Source organism: Schistocerca cancellata, chromosome 3 (genome assembly GCF_023864275.1).
Source record: "Schistocerca cancellata isolate TAMUIC-IGC-003103 chromosome 3, iqSchCanc2.1, whole genome shotgun sequence".
Classification (NCBI taxonomy): domain Eukaryota; kingdom Metazoa; phylum Arthropoda; class Insecta; order Orthoptera; family Acrididae; genus Schistocerca; species Schistocerca cancellata.
This window is the reverse complement of record NC_064628.1, coordinates 649,717,095-649,734,640: the sequence shown is the minus strand read 5'-3', so window position 1 is coordinate 649,734,640 and position 17,546 is coordinate 649,717,095. Positions and strand designations below refer to the sequence as shown.

Sequence of the window (17,546 nt, the reverse complement as noted above, 5' to 3'; positions counted from 1 at the left end):
TCAGAGCCATTTGAACCGTTTTTGAACCATAACACCACCGCTTCCGAATTTTACTGTAGGCACCACACACGCTGGCAGATGACGTTCACCAGGCATTCGCCATACCCACACCCTGCCATCGGATCGCCACATTGTGTACCGTGATTTGTCACTCCACTCAATGTTTTTCGACTGTTAAATCGTCCAATGTTTATGCTCCTTACACCAAGTGAGGCGTGTTTGGCATTTACCGGCGTGATGTGTTGCTTATGAGCAGCCGCCCGACCACGAAATACAAGTTTTATCAGCTCCCACCTAACTGTCATGGTATTTGCAGTGGATCCTGATGCAGTTTGGAATTCCTGTGTGATGTTCTGGACAGATGTCTCCCTATTACACATTAAGACCTCCTTCAACTGTCAGCGGTCCCTGTCAGTCAACAGACGAGGTCGGCCTTTACGCTTTTCTGCTGTACGTGTCCCTTCCCGTTTCCACTTCACTATCTCATCGGAAACGGTGGACCTAGGGGTTTAGGAGTGTGGAAATCTCGCGTAGAGACGTATGACACAAGTGACACCCAATCACCTGACCACGTTCGGAGTCCGTGAGTTCCGCGGAGCGCCCCATTCTGCTCTCTCACGATGCCTAATGACTACTGAGGTAGCTGATATGGAGTACCTGGCAGTAGGTGGCAGCACAATGCACCTAATATGAAAACCGTATGCTTTTGGAGGTGTCCGGATACTTTTGGTCACATAATATACCATTCCAGATTCGGAGTCTGGTAATTCCCCTCGTGCGGCCATAATCACGTCGGAAACATTTTCACGTGAATGATCTGAGTGCAAATGACAGCTCCACCAGCGCGCTGTCCTTTTGTACACCACCTGTGTCCGTGCATATCGCTCTCCCATAACTTTTGTCACCTCAGTGCATAGTCGAGTCGTCACGGTTTTGCTGATCAAAGCTGCTCCACCGTTTTCCTCCCTAGAGTTCTTGCGCAAAAGCAAATCAGCCTACTTATGCTCTTAAATCATGCCATGTGCAGCGCGCTGGACAGAAAGCCACTTGCAAGCACCGAAAGCGGAGAGACGACTAGGGGCTGCGCCTACCTTTCCCAGCGGCGCGGACGAGCTCTGGCTGGGCTGGCCCGTGTCCTTGACGTAGATCTTCCAGGTGGCCTGGCTGTTGAACGACTTGTCGGCGGCGTAGCACCGCCACAGGCACTGGATGAGCATGGCGGCCGCCGGGATCTGCCGGTTGAAGTGCTTCTGCCGCTGCTTCTGCTGCACCTTGAGCGCGAACCCGGAGCCCAGGATGCCCTGTAGCGGAGATACGGCCCGGTCAGCGACGTGCCGACAGCGTGTGGCACTGGACATTGCTGGCTAACACACAACTACACCGAAATAAGTTCTTAATTCCAAAGTTACAGTGTTTTTACATTGAAGTGCCAAAGAAACAGGTATAGGCATGCGTATTCAAATACAGAGATATGTAAATAGGCAGAATACAGAGCTGCGGTCGGCAACGCCTTTTAGAGATGCCCATTCCTCTTCAACTGTACTGCCTACTGAGCTATTCTTTGTTGCTGTATCTATAGCCTTAGAGAACTTCAACCGCATCTCGTCTTTGTTTAGTACTTCTGCATCTCAATTCTTTGAGTATTGATTCTGCCTGACTAATATCTTAAACCTCAGCCTATTCTTCGTCACTACTATATTGTGATCAGAGTAAATATCTGCTCCTGGGTACGCATTACAATCCAGTATCTGATTTCGGAATATCTGTCTGACCATGACGTAATCTAACTGAAATCTTCCAGTATCACCCGGCCTTCCCCAAGAATACCTCCTCCTCTTATGATTCTCGAACAGATTATTCGCTATTACTACCTGAAATTTATTAGAGGAGTCAATTAGTGTTTCTCCTCCCATTCCTTGTCCCAAGCTCACATTCTCCTGTAACCGTTTCTTCTACTCCTTCCCCTACTACTGCATTCCAGGCACCCCTGACTATTAGATTTCCATATCCCTTTATGTACTGTATTACTCTTTCTCTCTCTCTTCATCCTAAGCTTGCGACGTCGGCGTGTGTACCTGAATTATCGTTGTCGATGTTGCTGTCGATTTTGGTGAGAAAAATTATATCGCTGAACTCTTTACAGTAACTCATTCTCTCGTGATCTGCTAAATAGCATTCTGTAAACCTCTTTGCAATTGATTGAATAGTTTCATGGTAAAACACTTCTTCGCATCAATCCGAAGAGAATTCACAACTGAAAATATCCTTTCGACAACAGCATCTGTGGCTGGTACAGCATGAACCAATTTCAGAAGCGTCTGTATATTTCTACTTGAAGTACCTGTAATTTTATTGTATCGAATACATCACAGCATTTTTTATCTGTTTCCAAATTACCTTTTTCCCCTTCCTCTAATTTCTCGAGCGCCTTGTTCACGCACCCCATCTCATCAAGCAATACATCTTCATCTATCTGAAATGTTGCCCAAGATCCTACTGTCTTAAAAATTTTCAAACCATTTAACTGTTCAGCCCATGGAACAGAGTTCTTCAGTATTATCCAATGAAATGATTTCCGAAGTTGAAATGGAGAAGCCACTTTTCTAAACAGGACACAACAGTGTCTTAAAATAAATTGATAATCGTGTCGTATTTTTACTGAGTGAAAGTGGTGCAGTTGTTAAATCAGTTACTGCCACTACAATGGCAAGTTATCAAGATTTAAGTGAGTTTGAACGTGTTGTTACAGTCGACGCACGAGCGATGGGATACACCATCTCCGAGGAAGCGATGAGGAGGGGGTTTTCCTGTACGACCATTTCACGAGTGTACCGTGAATGTCAGGAATCTGGTTAAACATCGAATCTCCGACATCGCTGCGGCTGGAAAAAGATCCTGCAAGAAAGGGACGAACGACGACTGAAGAGAATCATACAACGTGACAAAGTGCAACCCTTCCGCAGATTGCTGCAGACTTCGGTGCTGGGCTACAAACAAGTGCCAGTGTGCGAACCATTCAGCGGAACATTATCGATGTGGGCTTTTGTAGCCGAAGACCCAGTCGTGGATCCTTGATGACTGCACGACACAAAGTTTTACTTCTCGCCTGGGCCCGTTAACACCGACATTAGACTGTTGATGACTGGGAACATGCTGCCTGGTCGGGCGAGTCTCATTTTAAGTTGTATCGAGCAGATGGACGTGTACGGGTACGGAGACAACTTCATGAATCCATGGACCCTGCATGTCAGCTGCTGATGGAGGCTGTGTAATGGTGTGGGGTGTGTGCAGTTGGAGTGGCATGGGACCCCTGATACGGCTAGATACGACTCTGATAGGTGACACATACATAAGCATCTTGTCTGATCACCAGCCTCCGTTCATGGCCACTGTGCATGCCGACGGACTTGGGCAGTTCATGCAGGACAACGTGACACCCCTGCCTCTAGCATATCGTTGGGGTCGCTCTCTTGCAGACTTACCTCATTTTGTTTTTACCATTGACGAAATGACTGCACTTTTACGTTTTTTAGCCTTTTCCCTTTTATCGTTCTAACTTTTCTGAGGTATCACACTATCTGAATGGACCACATTTGAAACAAGTGACTGATGACCTTGCTGTTTGGTCCCTTCAACCCCAATCAACCAACCAACCAACCAGAATTGCTACAGAGTGTCTCCATGAATACTGTTCTGAGTTTAAAGACTTCTGCTAGTCACCAAACTCCCAAGACATGAACATTACTGAGCATATCTGCATGTCTTGCAACGTGCTGTGCTGAAGAGATCTCCAACCCCTCGTACTCTTACGGATCTGTGGGCAGCTCTGCAGGATTCATGGTGTCAATTCCCCCTAGCACTACTTCAGACATTAGTCGAGTCCGTGCCCCGTCGTGTTGAGACGCTTCTGCGTGCTCACGGGCGCCCTACACGAGATTAGGCAGGTATGCCAGTTTATTTGGCTCATCAGTGCATAAAGAGAACAAGAGCATTCCTGTCACTGTACCCTGGAGCACTCGTGACGACACCCTTCTGTCTAATGAACACTCGCCGCCGAGGACCACATACTGGGTCGTACTACTTAAGTCTTCGAGCCATCCACTTACCTGGGACAGTCTGCAGTCAATCGCTTTCAAACGCTTTCCGGAAATCTAGCAATAGGTAATCTGCTTGTTGCCCTGCATCAATGTTTTTGTAGATATCATGTGAGAGTTTCGCACGAGGGATGCTTTATAAATCCGTGCTGATTTGTGAACAGTAGCTTTTCTGTCTTTAGGAAATTTACTACATTCGAACTTATAATTAACAGCTTTTAGATGATGTTCCTAGTTCATGGCAACCAGCGTGCATTGACTACTTTATATACTGAAAGTAAGAATTGGGGTTGGGGGGTGGGGTCGCGTCGCAGGATACAATTCATTAAGGATATCACTGTCTGCCACTAATGTATTTGTCGATATATGGAAGTACAACTAAAATTTAAACCAGTCACTTAAAACACGTTCTGATTTTCCTCTGAATTAGTGTACTTACCGCTGGCAAGGCGAAAAAAGAAATAGCGAAGACGCTGAAGCACGAGGCGACGATCTTGCCCATCCAAGTCTTGGGCACGGTGTCTCCGTATCCGATGGTCGTGACAGTAATCTGCAGGCAACAACGTACTCGATCAGAAAGCTTTGCTCAGTACAGGCAGCACTTAGACAAACAGATACAAAGACTTACCACACCCCACCACAGCGCGTCTGCGTAACTGCTGAAGTCTGTTTCATTTTCGGCGTCTTTCTCAGCCAGATACACAAAATAGCTGCTGAAGATGAGACCCAGGAAGCCGATGTACAGCGTCGTGATCAGCTCCTAGAAGTGAACAGTTTAATGTGGTGACTCGATAGAGCTGTCAGAAATTTGGAGAACTGCTTGTTTGCCATCAGATGTTCAATTTATTCTTTTCTTCTATTTTTAAGAATAAATTGTACAGCTGATGGCAAACATGCAGCTCTTAAAATCTTAGGAACCAGATTCGCAAACGCTATTGACAGCAATGGAAGTGAGAGATTAGACGCTCTCATCTACATCTATATGTAAAGCACAATTTCAGTCACACTAGCTGAGGAACATAATATTCTCGTAGTGTCAGTCTGAAAATAACACTAGCCTTATTTATATTACACTGACGGAAAAAAATCGCAATTCCAAGAAGCTGTACGACACGAACGAAAGTTGGTAGGCGTGTTTCAAACTTTGCGCCAGTCGCATAATAGTGGAGGCCACTATGAGGATGCAGATCAGATTTGCTTTAAATACATGCTGTAACGGTCATGAGCGTTAGTTACCTTTAACACTGGACGTGGTGAGTTGATGTTAGTCAGGAATGCCTTTAAGCAGACAAGGGCGTCATTATTGTTGTGACTAACAATTCGCAAATTTTCACAAACACAACTTTTATTGATGTAAGTTCACAAGGTTGATGACTAAACAACAAACGAAAGGTAACAATAACGATGCCAGTAAAAGTCTCCTAATTGAGTCAAACAAAAGTTCAGTTCTAATTTTCCACAAAGGTTCGTGGTAACACACCCACCCACTAGTAACAGTCCAATTCCGAGACGAAGACGTAATCTTCAACAGTCGAAGTACACGAGATCGGCATCCGGAGTGAACTGAACTTCGGGGCTGGTTCTAGCCCCTAAATAGCTGTTTACAGCCAATCAGGTTTTGGCGTGGTGATACTTCCTGCAGGCCGTGGCTCGAGATCCCCCTGCAGGAAGTAGTTCTCGGAATGTCTATTTCCATTAGCTTGTATGTAAATAGCCGGTGTTTACTATGGTTCTTTTGGTACGCCTTGGACATAGACAACCTCGTTCTAAATGGCGTAATATGGGTTGCGGCCAGCAGGGGCTACCTTGGCTCCGGTTTAACAATTATCAATCAATTATCAATTATTTGAACGAGGTCGTGCAATAGGGTACGAGAAGTTGAACGCTCCTTCTGCGATACTGCAGATGGGCTTGGCAGCAATGTAGCCACTTTACGCTGGCAGGTAGTCACGAGAATGTATGGTCGCAAGACCACCGGCTCTGGACGGTCAAGTTGCACTACAGAGAGTGAAGGCCATCGCGTTCGCCGTTCTGTTCTGGCGTTTTGTATTGCATCTGAAGCAGAAATCCGAGCAGCAGTTACCGCCACAGTGACACAAAGGTTGCTACAAGAACACCTCCCAGGCAGATGCCCTGTAATGTGCATTCCAGTGGCTCCAAAACGCCACCATGTGCGACTTCAGTAGTACAAGTGAAAACCCATTGTAGAGCAGAGTGGAGGTCTGTTTTTGTTTTCCGACGAAAGCTGGTTCTGCCACGGTGCCAGTGATGGCCGTGTGTTGGTTAGAAGGAAGCCAGCTGAAGGCCTGCAACCAACCTGTCTGCGTTCTAGACACACTGGACCTACACCTCGAGTTATGACCTGGGGTGCGATTTGGTATGACAGCAGGAGCACTCTCTTGGTCATGCCACGCAATCTGACTGTAAATCAGTACCTCATTCTGGTGATTCGACTTGTGTGTTGCCATCCATGAACAGTGTTCCAGAGGGGGTTTTCCAACAGGATTACGCTCGCCCACGTACCACTGTTTTAACCCAACATGCTCTATGGGGTGTCAACAAGTTTCCTTGGCCTGCTCGATCACCAGGTCTGTCTCCAATTGAGCACACATGGGACATCATCGGACGGCAACTCAAGCGTCATCGCCAAACAGCATTAACCGTACCTGTATTGACCAAGTGCAACAGGCATGGAACTCCATCCCACAAACTGACACACGTCACCTGTACTACACAATGCATCATGCACGTTTGCATGCTTGCATTCAAACATTCTGGCCGTTACACCGGTTATTAATGTACCAGCATTTCACATTTACAATGCCTAATCTCGCGCGTACGTCAAATTGTGAACTTGCAATGTTAATCACATAAATGTGTTACCTAGAAAAATGTACTGATTAGTTTTTGGTGCTGCGATTTTTTTCGTCAGTGTATATGCCTAGTACGTTTTTCGGCGAAGACAGGCAGTGGAATAGGGTAACTAGATTGTAGGGGCAGGTTGCAAGAACAAACAGTGTGCAAATGCACCGATTAAACTAGACTTTAAGTTGTACTTGAATTTTTTGATGATGCTTCAAGATTGAAATATAATAGGGATAGGTGGCTAAAGTAACTGTCATCGAAGCTCGCACATAATTATCAAACCAATGGCAACGGTAGGGTGCTTAAACGAGAAACCCGCAGTTAAAATTGCAATATGAAATGATGACTGCGTCAAAACAGATATTCAACTGAGTCACAAATATTCCTGACTGTAGCCTAATAGTTACTACTTTACAAAAGAAGGTACTGTAAATTATTAACATGTTGATGAAAAATTGAAAAGTTTAATAAAACAATCACTTGCCTACACATAAATGCAAAAATCGGGTATTGTACTAAGACAATAAGAAAACACTGATTCTTCGCAGCAGAATGTATTGATTCACTCAAAATAGATTAGATGGGGAGAATACAGGAGAAAGAAAAAATCATTTGAAACATTCTGGGATGGAAAACAACAAGAAAATTGGAAATATATACTAAGTGGCAACAATGAACACTTTAGGAAATTCGAGAAACCTTCAGATACAACGCGGAAAAAATTCCCAGTTTCTTCGGACACATAAAAATAGTGGAGGAAAGCAGAGTAACAAAATAAATATTCCGATACTTTAACAACAAAAATAAGTGGATCCATCAAACTGAAACAGACCAAGAAGAAGTGAAGCTTTCTTCAAAACGGAAAGGAAGAATTTTAGAAGCTTTCAAGAGGCAGAAAGAAGCAAGTGCAGGAGGAACTTTAGCGCGGCCAGAAGAAAGAGTAACGTGGGAAAAAATTGGAAGGAAAGAGAAAAGAAACACCACTGGGATAAATCATTAGAATATTTGAACTTGGTACACAGTATGCCGCATTCGGCACAAAATAAAGTTAATACACTACTTCTATGTAGTCTAGATCATTACTGGATACAATGAAATCGTTACATGCAAATTAAAGTAAACTAATGACGGCTGACAATAAAAAATATATTACCAATTTCATAATCATTTTTGTAAATATGGCCAACCTGAATCGAAAAGTTACATATGAACCCGTCTGTTGGAACAAAGGCCTACTGCGTGTACTTTATAAGCCAAACGTACGCTAGGTCTACAAAATAACACGCACAAAATAGCAAAGTCATTCGCGGCAGTTCCATATTCCCTTCATTCACAAATCAATCTTCGTTGCTTTTTTCGGTGTAATCTTAATGGGCTTACGAGATCTACGTTGTGTCTTGTTTCACCTGTGAGTGCTTTTCCTTCTCCCACACAACGTAATATGCGAAGCAGACTGTTCGATAAGGTGGACAACAATATGAAACTGTTTCCTGATGACATTTTCGTATACATGAAGATGTCGTCGTTAGGTAACTGCAAGTGGATACAGGAAGCATTGGACGGTATTTCTATTTTCTGTGATGAATGTCAGCTTGTTTTAAATGTGGATAAATTTAATTTAATGAGAATGGGCAAGGGAAATTTCTGAAACGTTGAATGCATTACTAATGGTACGCTGTTTTACTCAGTCGCGTTAGCTGTACACTCTAAGACAAAAAGATTGACGCAGCGTGAAGGAATTATCCGACGGGGACGGAAATCGGTGGACGTGGTGCACATGTACAGACAAACAAATGATGACAATGATTTAGTCAAGAGAAAGAGCATCCCAAATTGAGCAAGACAACAACGCGTTGCTCCACCTCCGGCCCTTACGCAAGGCTTGGCAATGACTGACAGAGTTTTTGGGTGTTCACGTGGGGGATATAGTGTCAAATTATTTACAATTCGAGCGTTTGATCGTCATCCCGGGCTGGTTGAAGGGCCCTGCTGATAATGCTCCAAAAGTTATCAATTGGGAAGAGATCCGGTGACTTCGCTACGAAGACAGGGTTTGGCAAGCAGACGAAACCGGTGTAGTGAAAATCAATATTGTACAGATAATTCGGTTAATTATTTGCTAACAATGCCACCACTGATTCTGAATCGCAGTTCACCTGATGATCTCCTTGGAACGTAGCCATCACTAGGAATAAAGTGTTCTGCAATATATCAGAAGAGATAATTATTTACAGGTTTATTTGATATACTCTAAACCTATGATAGCATAATTATCGTCAAGATCCACGGAAGTATTTGTGTTATAGAGGGTTCTTCCTTAAAGCAGATGAATATTATCGTAAATAGTGAACTTCCTACTATGCATGCGGATCGTTAAGCGATCTGTTAATGGTCCTTTCGTTACAGGTTAGCTACATTATTCTTTGACAAAGAAGTTTCTTCTCAGAGTTATCAGGTAACGGAATAAATAAGAGTATAATGTGTTGTTGTGAAAGAGAACTCCAAAGGTAACCTTCTGTTAATACAGTTGACGGAAAACTATGTTTGGAAGGGGTAGCAAAGTGATTTATGGCAGGAAGAAGTCACAAGTACCTAATACGTTTCGCACTAAATTTTTAAAGTAAACAAGCCTCCCACACTCTTTCTTTTGTTCTCCAGCCCAAGAGAACATTTTTTCAGATGTTTCTCCTTTTTTCACTGGTTTAATATTAATAAAACAGGTGCCGGGGACTGCATTTAACATTCTGTTTCTAATGGGGATATCGAAAATATACCAGGCGTCTCATTTTCGCTGGTTCTTTTCAGTTTTATCTTCATTTCTTATAGAATATGGTGCCTAGAATTACCTTTAGAATAGTCTAACTATAACATAATTACAGCGGTGTTATGTGAATTCAAAGTAAATTGTGAATTCTGCAAAGAATATAAATTTCTTTGTTTGTAAATACGTTACAAGATTTTACAATCTAAAGTTTGAACAGAATGATACTTTTGTGCCTAAAAATTCGCTCTTGCTGGGTTGTGTGTCGGACTTTTTATTGACAGCATTTACACGCCGAACCTGAAAAAAAATGGCTTCACAATTGGTTCTATTGTGTTACGGTGTAGTCGGTAGCGACAAAAAACAGGAGATTCTATCTTGATGTCTCTGTGTATTAATTTAATGAGGAACTTAGATGAATGAGCTGTTAAATTTGTTGTTCCATAGTTCTCGCATTTATCTGCCTTTGACATATGTGTAATTATGTACGTGGAAATGGAAATGCCGTCTGACTAGGGCCTCCTGTCGGATAGACCGTTCGCCTGGTGCAAGTCTTTCGAGTTGACGCCACGTCGGCGACATGCGTGTCGATGGGGATGAAATGATGATGATAAGGACAACACAAAACCCAGTCCCTGAGCGGAGAAAATCTCCGACCCAGCCGGGAATCGAACTCGGGATGTGAGGTACGACATTCCGTCGCGCTGACCACTCAGCTACCAGGGGCGGCCATCATGTACATGACATTCTTCCGAAATTTCGATAATGTCTCCTGTCTCATAGGTCTTAGGTTTAGCACTCTGCATAATCTACGGTACAATTACTTCTGCACACTTAAAAAAAGTCTTCCAAAGACGTTGGAATTCAAACGAGAAGTCCGCAGCTCGTGGTCGTGCGGTAGCGTTCTCGCTTCCCACGGCCGGGTTCCCGGGTTCGATTCCCGGCGGGGTCAGGGATTTTCTCTGCCTCGTGATGACTGGGTGTTGTGTGATGTCCTTAGGTTAGTTAGGTTTAAGTAGTTCTAAGTTCTAGGGGACTGATGACCATAGATGTTAAGTCCCATAGTGCTCAGAGCCATTTGAGCCATTCAAACGAGAAACAGTTCATTCAAATACTCGCTGGTGAGAATTACTAGCTGGAATCTCTAAATCAGAGAATTCATTCACAGAAAAAACGATTAATAAATAACAGAGACACCAAGAACTGATCTTTTGGGTGCTATTTTTGTGATTCATTAGTTTTTTGAGTGATCTGCTGCTGTCCTACATCTCTTCCTGTCTTGTGTTAATCTGTTCATCTTTGCACAAGCACCTCATTCTACACCCTCCGATCGTCTTGGAGTGCATATCGAAACAGATTGCATAATCCTTACGTTTTTCGGGAAATGCTCTGTCAGGATCATGATGCGATTACTTTGCTCAGCTCTTGGGAAGCAAGTTGGTTCATCACTTGGATGCCCTAACCGGATGAAGACTGTTTCTACGTCAACATCTACATGCATATTCCGCAGGCCACCGTAAGGTGCGTCACGGAGGGTATCCTGCACCATCATTAATCGTTTCCTCTCCTGTTCCATTCGCAAATAAAGTGATGGAAAAACGACTATCTATATGCCTCCGTATGAGCGCTAATCTCTCGAATCTTCGTGGTCCTTACGCGAAATGTGTGTTGGCGGCAGTAGAATCGTCCTGAAGTCAAATTCAGATTCCGGCTCTCTAAATTTTCTCAAAAGTATTCCTCGAAAAGAACGTTATCTTCCATCCAGGGATTCCCATTTGAGTTACCGAAGCATCTCACTAACACTTGCTTGTTGTTCGAACCTACCGGTAACAAGTCTAGCAGCCAGCGTCCAAATTGATTCGATGTCTTCCTTTAATCTGACCTGGCACGGATCCCGAACACTCGAGCTGTTCTCAAGAACAGGTCGCACCAGCGTCCTATATGCTGCCTCCTTTGCAGGTGATCCACTCTTTCCTAAAATTCTCCCAATAAACTGAAGTCGACCATTTGCCATCCCTACCACAATCACTCACTGCAACCATAGGTTCAGATATTTAAACGACGTGACTGGGACTAGAAGATACTACTAATGCTGTATCTGAACGTTAAGGGTTTGTTTTTCCTACTCATCAGCATCAGCTTACATTTCTCTAAATTTAGAGCTAGCTACCACTCACAACAACTAGAAATTTGGCTAAGTCATCTTGTATCCCCCTGCAGTCACTCAACTTCGTCACCTTCCGTACACCACCGCATGGTCAGCAGACAACTGTAGAGTGCTGCCCACCCTGTCGGCCATATCATTTATGTATAATGAAAATAATACCGCTCCTATCATACTTCACTGGGGCACTGCTGACGATGTCCTTGGATCTGATGAACACTCGCCGTCGAGGACAACATACTGGGTTCTACTACTTAAGGAGTCTTCGAGCTACTCACATATCTGGGAACCTATTCCATACGCTCGTATTTTCGTTAACACTCTGCAATAGGGCACCGTGTAAAATGCTTTCCGGAAATGTAGAAGTATGGAATGTGCCTGCCGCCCTTCGTCCACAGTACGCAGGATATCACGTGAGAAAAGGGAACGCAGAGTTTCGCACGAGCGTTGCTTTCTGAAATATTGCTGATTCGTGGACGGAAGTTTCCAAGTTTCAAGGAAATTTATTATATTCGAACTGAGGATACGTCCAAGGATTATATAGCAAAATGATGTTAGGGACATTGGTTTGTAATGTAGCGGGTCCGTTCGTTTGCCCTTCTTATATACAGGAGTCACCTGCGCCTTTTTTCAGTCGCTTGGGACTCTGCTGTGTGCGAGAGATTCGCGAAAATGCAAGCCAAGTACAGGGTCAATACCGTAGAGTACTCTTTGTAAAACCGAACTGGAATTACATCCGAACTTGGTGCTTTATTTATTTTCAACTCTCTCAATTCTTTCTCTACGCCACCCTGCCACCGCACGAGCGTGTGTTCTCGGCTACGTAGAGACCTTTATTGTTCGTTGTTGCATAATGATAAAACTACGTATATGCCGTTCATCGTCGAATGCGTACGAAATAAAGGCTACAGATTCAGGCATTCGTACCGCGTTCCTCAACCTTCTCCATACTCGTGTGAACCATAACGACTTTTTCTCGTTCCTTCTTTATTGTGTCTGTCTCCTCCCCCCCCCCTTCTCCCACTCCCTCCCTCTCGCTCTCTCTCCATTTCATTAAATTAGCTCATTTAGTTTCCATTACTGCACAGCGCTTCGGCCAACGTGGTGTTTAGATCGCATTATCTTAATTGGCAATCTTCTTTGATTCATCTTTGCAGTATATACCTCTCATACTATGTAATTCGTGTTTTATCTCATTATCCACCACTGTGGCTAACATTGCTCTCTTATGCCAGTGCGGTGGCTCTAGATATGGGAATTGCCATTACCTGTATTTTAATTGCAAAGTAACGATAGCTGTTGACGTGCAGATGAGGGCGCTCTGTCTGTCAGAGACTTTTTTGTCATCAGGCTACTAACTGGTTTGAGCGGCCCATGAAGACTTCCTCTCCTGTGGCAGTCACTTCATCTTACACCCAATATTTGCTACATATGTTCCAATCTGTGTCTTCCTCTAGTGCCATGTCAATCGTTCACTTGTCTCTCAAGACAAGTACTGTTATTCCGTCTCTTCTAGTCAGTGTCGTCAACGTAATCCTTTCCTCGTAGCTTCTGCCAAGGACCTCCACATTTCTTATCTTATCAGTTCACTTAACTCTCAACATCTTCTTTTAACATCACATCTCCAGTGGTTTGATTCTCTTCTTTTGTGGTTTTTTCATATATCTAAATTCAGATTCTCAGACTTTTGAAGACCTTTATTTGAGACTACAAGGCTTCTTTTCGCAAGGAATGCAACCTTTGCGTGTATTACACTGCTGTGCATATCTTCACTGATTCGTCCGTCATGCCTTATTTTGTTTCTAAGGTAGCAGTATTCCTTCACTAGTTAACTACATGATCACCACGCTGGTCAGGTTTGCACTACTCCTCACTACTTTTGTTTTATTTCGATTTACTCTCAGCCCATGTGCTATAGTCATTTGACTGTTCGTTCAATTCATGTCCCAAAATTCTTCTTCAGTGTCACTGAGAGTAGAAATACCATCAGCATATCTTATCAGTGATATTATTTCACCCTGAATTTAAATCCAACTCCTAAACTTTCCATCATTGCTTCTTCGATGTACAAGTCATACAGAAGAGAGAGAGAGAGAGAGAGAGAGAGAGAGAGAGAGAGAGCGCCGCGCATCACGCCCTTTTTAATCCGAGTACTTCATTGTTGGTCTTCCATTCTTATTGTTGCTTGGTTTTTGAACATATTATTTATAACCCATTCTTCCCTCTAACTTACGCATGTTTTTTTGAGAATTTTAGGACGTGTACTATTTTACGTAGTTGAACGCTTTTTCTATATCGACAAATCCTATGAAGGTATCGTGATTTTTGTTGTCATATGGGGTAAAGATGATATGAAAAAACCACATGTATTGCTCGGCATAGTCTATGAAGCTGGACTTTTACTGATATTAACGCGATCTGATATCTAAGCTTCGTAATGCTTTTTTAGATTCTGCATTGATAGTTTTTTTATAGATTTTTATCTATTACCCAAGTGTACGTAATATTACTCTAGAAGATGCCGCATTAGATTAAAATAGAGCTCACCAGCGTGTTTTGTAAGACATAACGACCTGTCGCCTCTGGTGGTTTTGTGATTCCACCTTGTGGCCCAGCTCTCTTTTTTTAAGTTAAAAGATGGAGTTTGTAGTCAGTCAGTATGCAACGCTTAACGTAACTTAGACGATGACTCAGACAACAGACTTAATACATTGGATCACGACGTAGACCTCGAACTATTCAGGACACATCAGCGGCCGTTGAAGATACATTATTATACGAGTCTCTACACTCGCATGTGGTAAAGTCACACAACTTCGTTTCCATATTTTTAATCTCTATATACCCAGAATTTATTATTATAACGTTAATAGTTTACCACTTTATGTAGCTGGTAACAATTACCATGGCACTGATATAAGAACAGTAATGATACTTCTGTAATAATTTTTGACGTATATATTTGGAAAACCAGGAATATAATCCTTTTACTTTTATGGACTCCTACACATCCAAAACATATAAAGTAAGTATAAATTTCTTTACATTTTATTTCGAAGACATAATCTTATGTTGTAAAAGCCATCTGGCGGCGCCTCAAAACACGATGTAGCCGTTAGTGGCCTTATACCAGTTTCCTCTCAGACGTCAGTAAGGACACAACACGAAAGCATTTTATTCGCATTTTACGTATTTTATGTGTGACTGTTATGGACTGTCCGCACAGCTGTTCTGTTATTATATGGCGAGAGACGATATTGTGGTATGTCGTCTGAATAAGGTATGTTTACTTTGAATTTGTATGCCTCTTATGTTGGTCCGACGTTAGAATTTTCCATAATTGTATCTTTATATAAATTAAGATTGTGTCCAGTCAAGGTGAACAGTCGGTGAAATGGTTTGGACCTGTAAAAATTTTTGTTCTATATAAATGATCTGAAGATAGCGATTTAATTTGTCTGGAACTAATAATCATTGCGTAATTTTGTGAGATCTGGACGAATAACTTAAACTTTGAGTTTTGCCTTACGGCAGGTCTTGTCATGGGGGAAGCCCCGTCAGAGGTCCACCGCATGAGCGTATAGGGAAGTGAATCTAGTGGTAGTTTCCCCTTGCCGTCTACTGATGACTGATGATGATGAAATTGTAATGAGGACAACACAACACCCAGTCGCTGAGCGGAGAAAAATCTCCGACCCAGCCGGGAAAAGAACCTGGGGCCCTTGGTGCGACAGACCGTCGCGCTGACCACTCAGCTATCGGGGCGGACTGGGCGAATAATTTTCTGCAATACGAAACATTACCGTGTTTATTTTAGTATTTATTGTTCGTGAATATGCAATTATTTGTTTACCCTAGGCAGCACACTGCGCTCTTTGAAGTTGTAGCTTGAAGAATGAGTCTCCTTATAAGCTGGAGAATTGTTTACTGAATCAAGTATGGCTTCTAGGAAGTATAGTGTTTGGAATCCCAGTTCTACACGCACACATCTACATCCTTCAGCCTTTCCTCCACTTCATGTCGATTCGCCTGGACATTTAATCGAAGTAGCTGATTCAAGCAGCATACCATTAACCGTTGTTATGCAGGTTAGCTCATTCGTTTGAGTGCTGGCAGTAGCATACACAGCAGGGAGATCAGACTACGGACCTGGCGATGGATGAAGACGACGGAGCCGAGCAGCCGCCAGGTGCCTCCCTGGCGGTCGACGTGCAGCATCCGCAGGATTTGCAGGAAGCGTATGCCGCGGATCGCCGACGTGGCGAACACCTGCCCGTTGGAGCCCACCGACAGCACCACGATCGACGCCACCACCACGATCAGGTCTGCAACAGCAACACCACCACCATGGTTATTACTCCTCTGTCAGTTGCTTTTTCAGCTACTTACCCTTCGAGATAGGCGAAATACCCTCAGACTTCAAGAAGAATATAATAATTCCAGTCCCAAAGAAAGCAGGTGTTGACAGATATGAAAATTACCGAACTATCAGTTTAATAAGTCACAGCTGCAAAATACTAACGCGAATTCTTTACAGACGAATGGAAAAACTGGTAGAAGCCGACCTCGGTGAACATCAGTCTGGATTCCGTAGAAATGTTGGAACACGTGAGGCAAAACTAACCCTACGACTTATCTTAGAAGAAAGATTAAGGAAAGGCAAACCTACGTTTCTAGCATTTGTAGACTTAGAGAAAGCTTTTGACAATGTTGACTGGAATACTCTCTTTCAAATTGTGAAGAGGGCAGGGGTAAAATACAGGGAGCGAAAGGCTATTTACAATTTGTACAGAAACCAGATGGCAGTTATAAGAGTCGAAGAGTCGAGGGGTATGAAAGGGAAGCAGTGGTTGGAAAGGGAGTGAGACAGGGTTGTAGCGTCTCCCCGATGTTATTCAATCTGTATATTGAGCAAGCAACAAAGGAATCAAAAGAAAAGTTCGGAGTAGGTATTAAAATCCATGGAGAAGAAATAAAAACTTTGAGGTTCGCCGATGACATTGTAATTCTGTCAGAGACAGTAAAGGACTTGGACGAGCAGTTGAACGGAATGGACAGTGTCTTGAAAGGAGGGTATAAGATGAACATCAACAAAAGCAAAAAGAGGACAATGGAATGTAGTCGAATTACGTCGGGCGATGCTGAGGGAATTAGATTAGGAAATGAGACACTTAAAGTAGTAAAGGAGTTTTGCTATTTGGGGAGCAAAATAACTGATGATGGTCGAAGTAGATAGGATATAAAATGTAGACTGGCAATGGCAAGGAAAGCGTTTCTGAAGAAGAAGAAAAATTTGTTAACATCGAGTATAGCTTTAAATGTCAGGAAGTCGTTTCTGAAAGTATTTGTCTAGAGTGTAGCCACGATGGAAGTGAAACGTGGACTATAAATAGTTTGGACGGGAAGAGAGTAGAAGCTTTCGAAATGTGGTGCTACAGAAGAATGCTGAAGGTTAGATGGGTAGATCACATAACTAATGAGGAGGTATTGAATAGAATTGGAGAGAAGAGAAATTTGTGGCACAACTTGACCAGAAGAAGGGATCGGTTGGTATGGCATATTCTGAGGCATCAAGGGAACACCAATTTAGTATTGGAGGGCAGCGTGGAGGGTAAAAATCGTAGAGGGAGACCAAGAGATGAATACACTAAGCAGATTCAGA

At 43.1% G+C, this 17,546-nt stretch overlaps 1 protein-coding gene across 1 annotated transcript in view; it reads right to left on the bottom strand.

The window, feature by feature from the left end:
* The window catches only part of LOC126176485 (potassium voltage-gated channel subfamily KQT member 1-like), a 302,329-nt gene that overhangs the window by 60,600 nt on the left and 224,183 nt on the right, over positions 1-17,546 (bottom strand). The window contains exons 4-7 of the mRNA XM_049923639.1: positions 16,034-16,209; positions 4,723-4,854; positions 4,534-4,644; positions 1,092-1,301 (exon numbers count right to left, since the gene is read on the bottom strand). Of these exons, the coding sequence (XP_049779596.1) occupies positions 1,092-1,301; positions 4,534-4,644; positions 4,723-4,854; positions 16,034-16,209 (629 nt within the window). The remainder of the gene's footprint in view (positions 1-1,091; positions 1,302-4,533; positions 4,645-4,722; positions 4,855-16,033; positions 16,210-17,546) is intronic.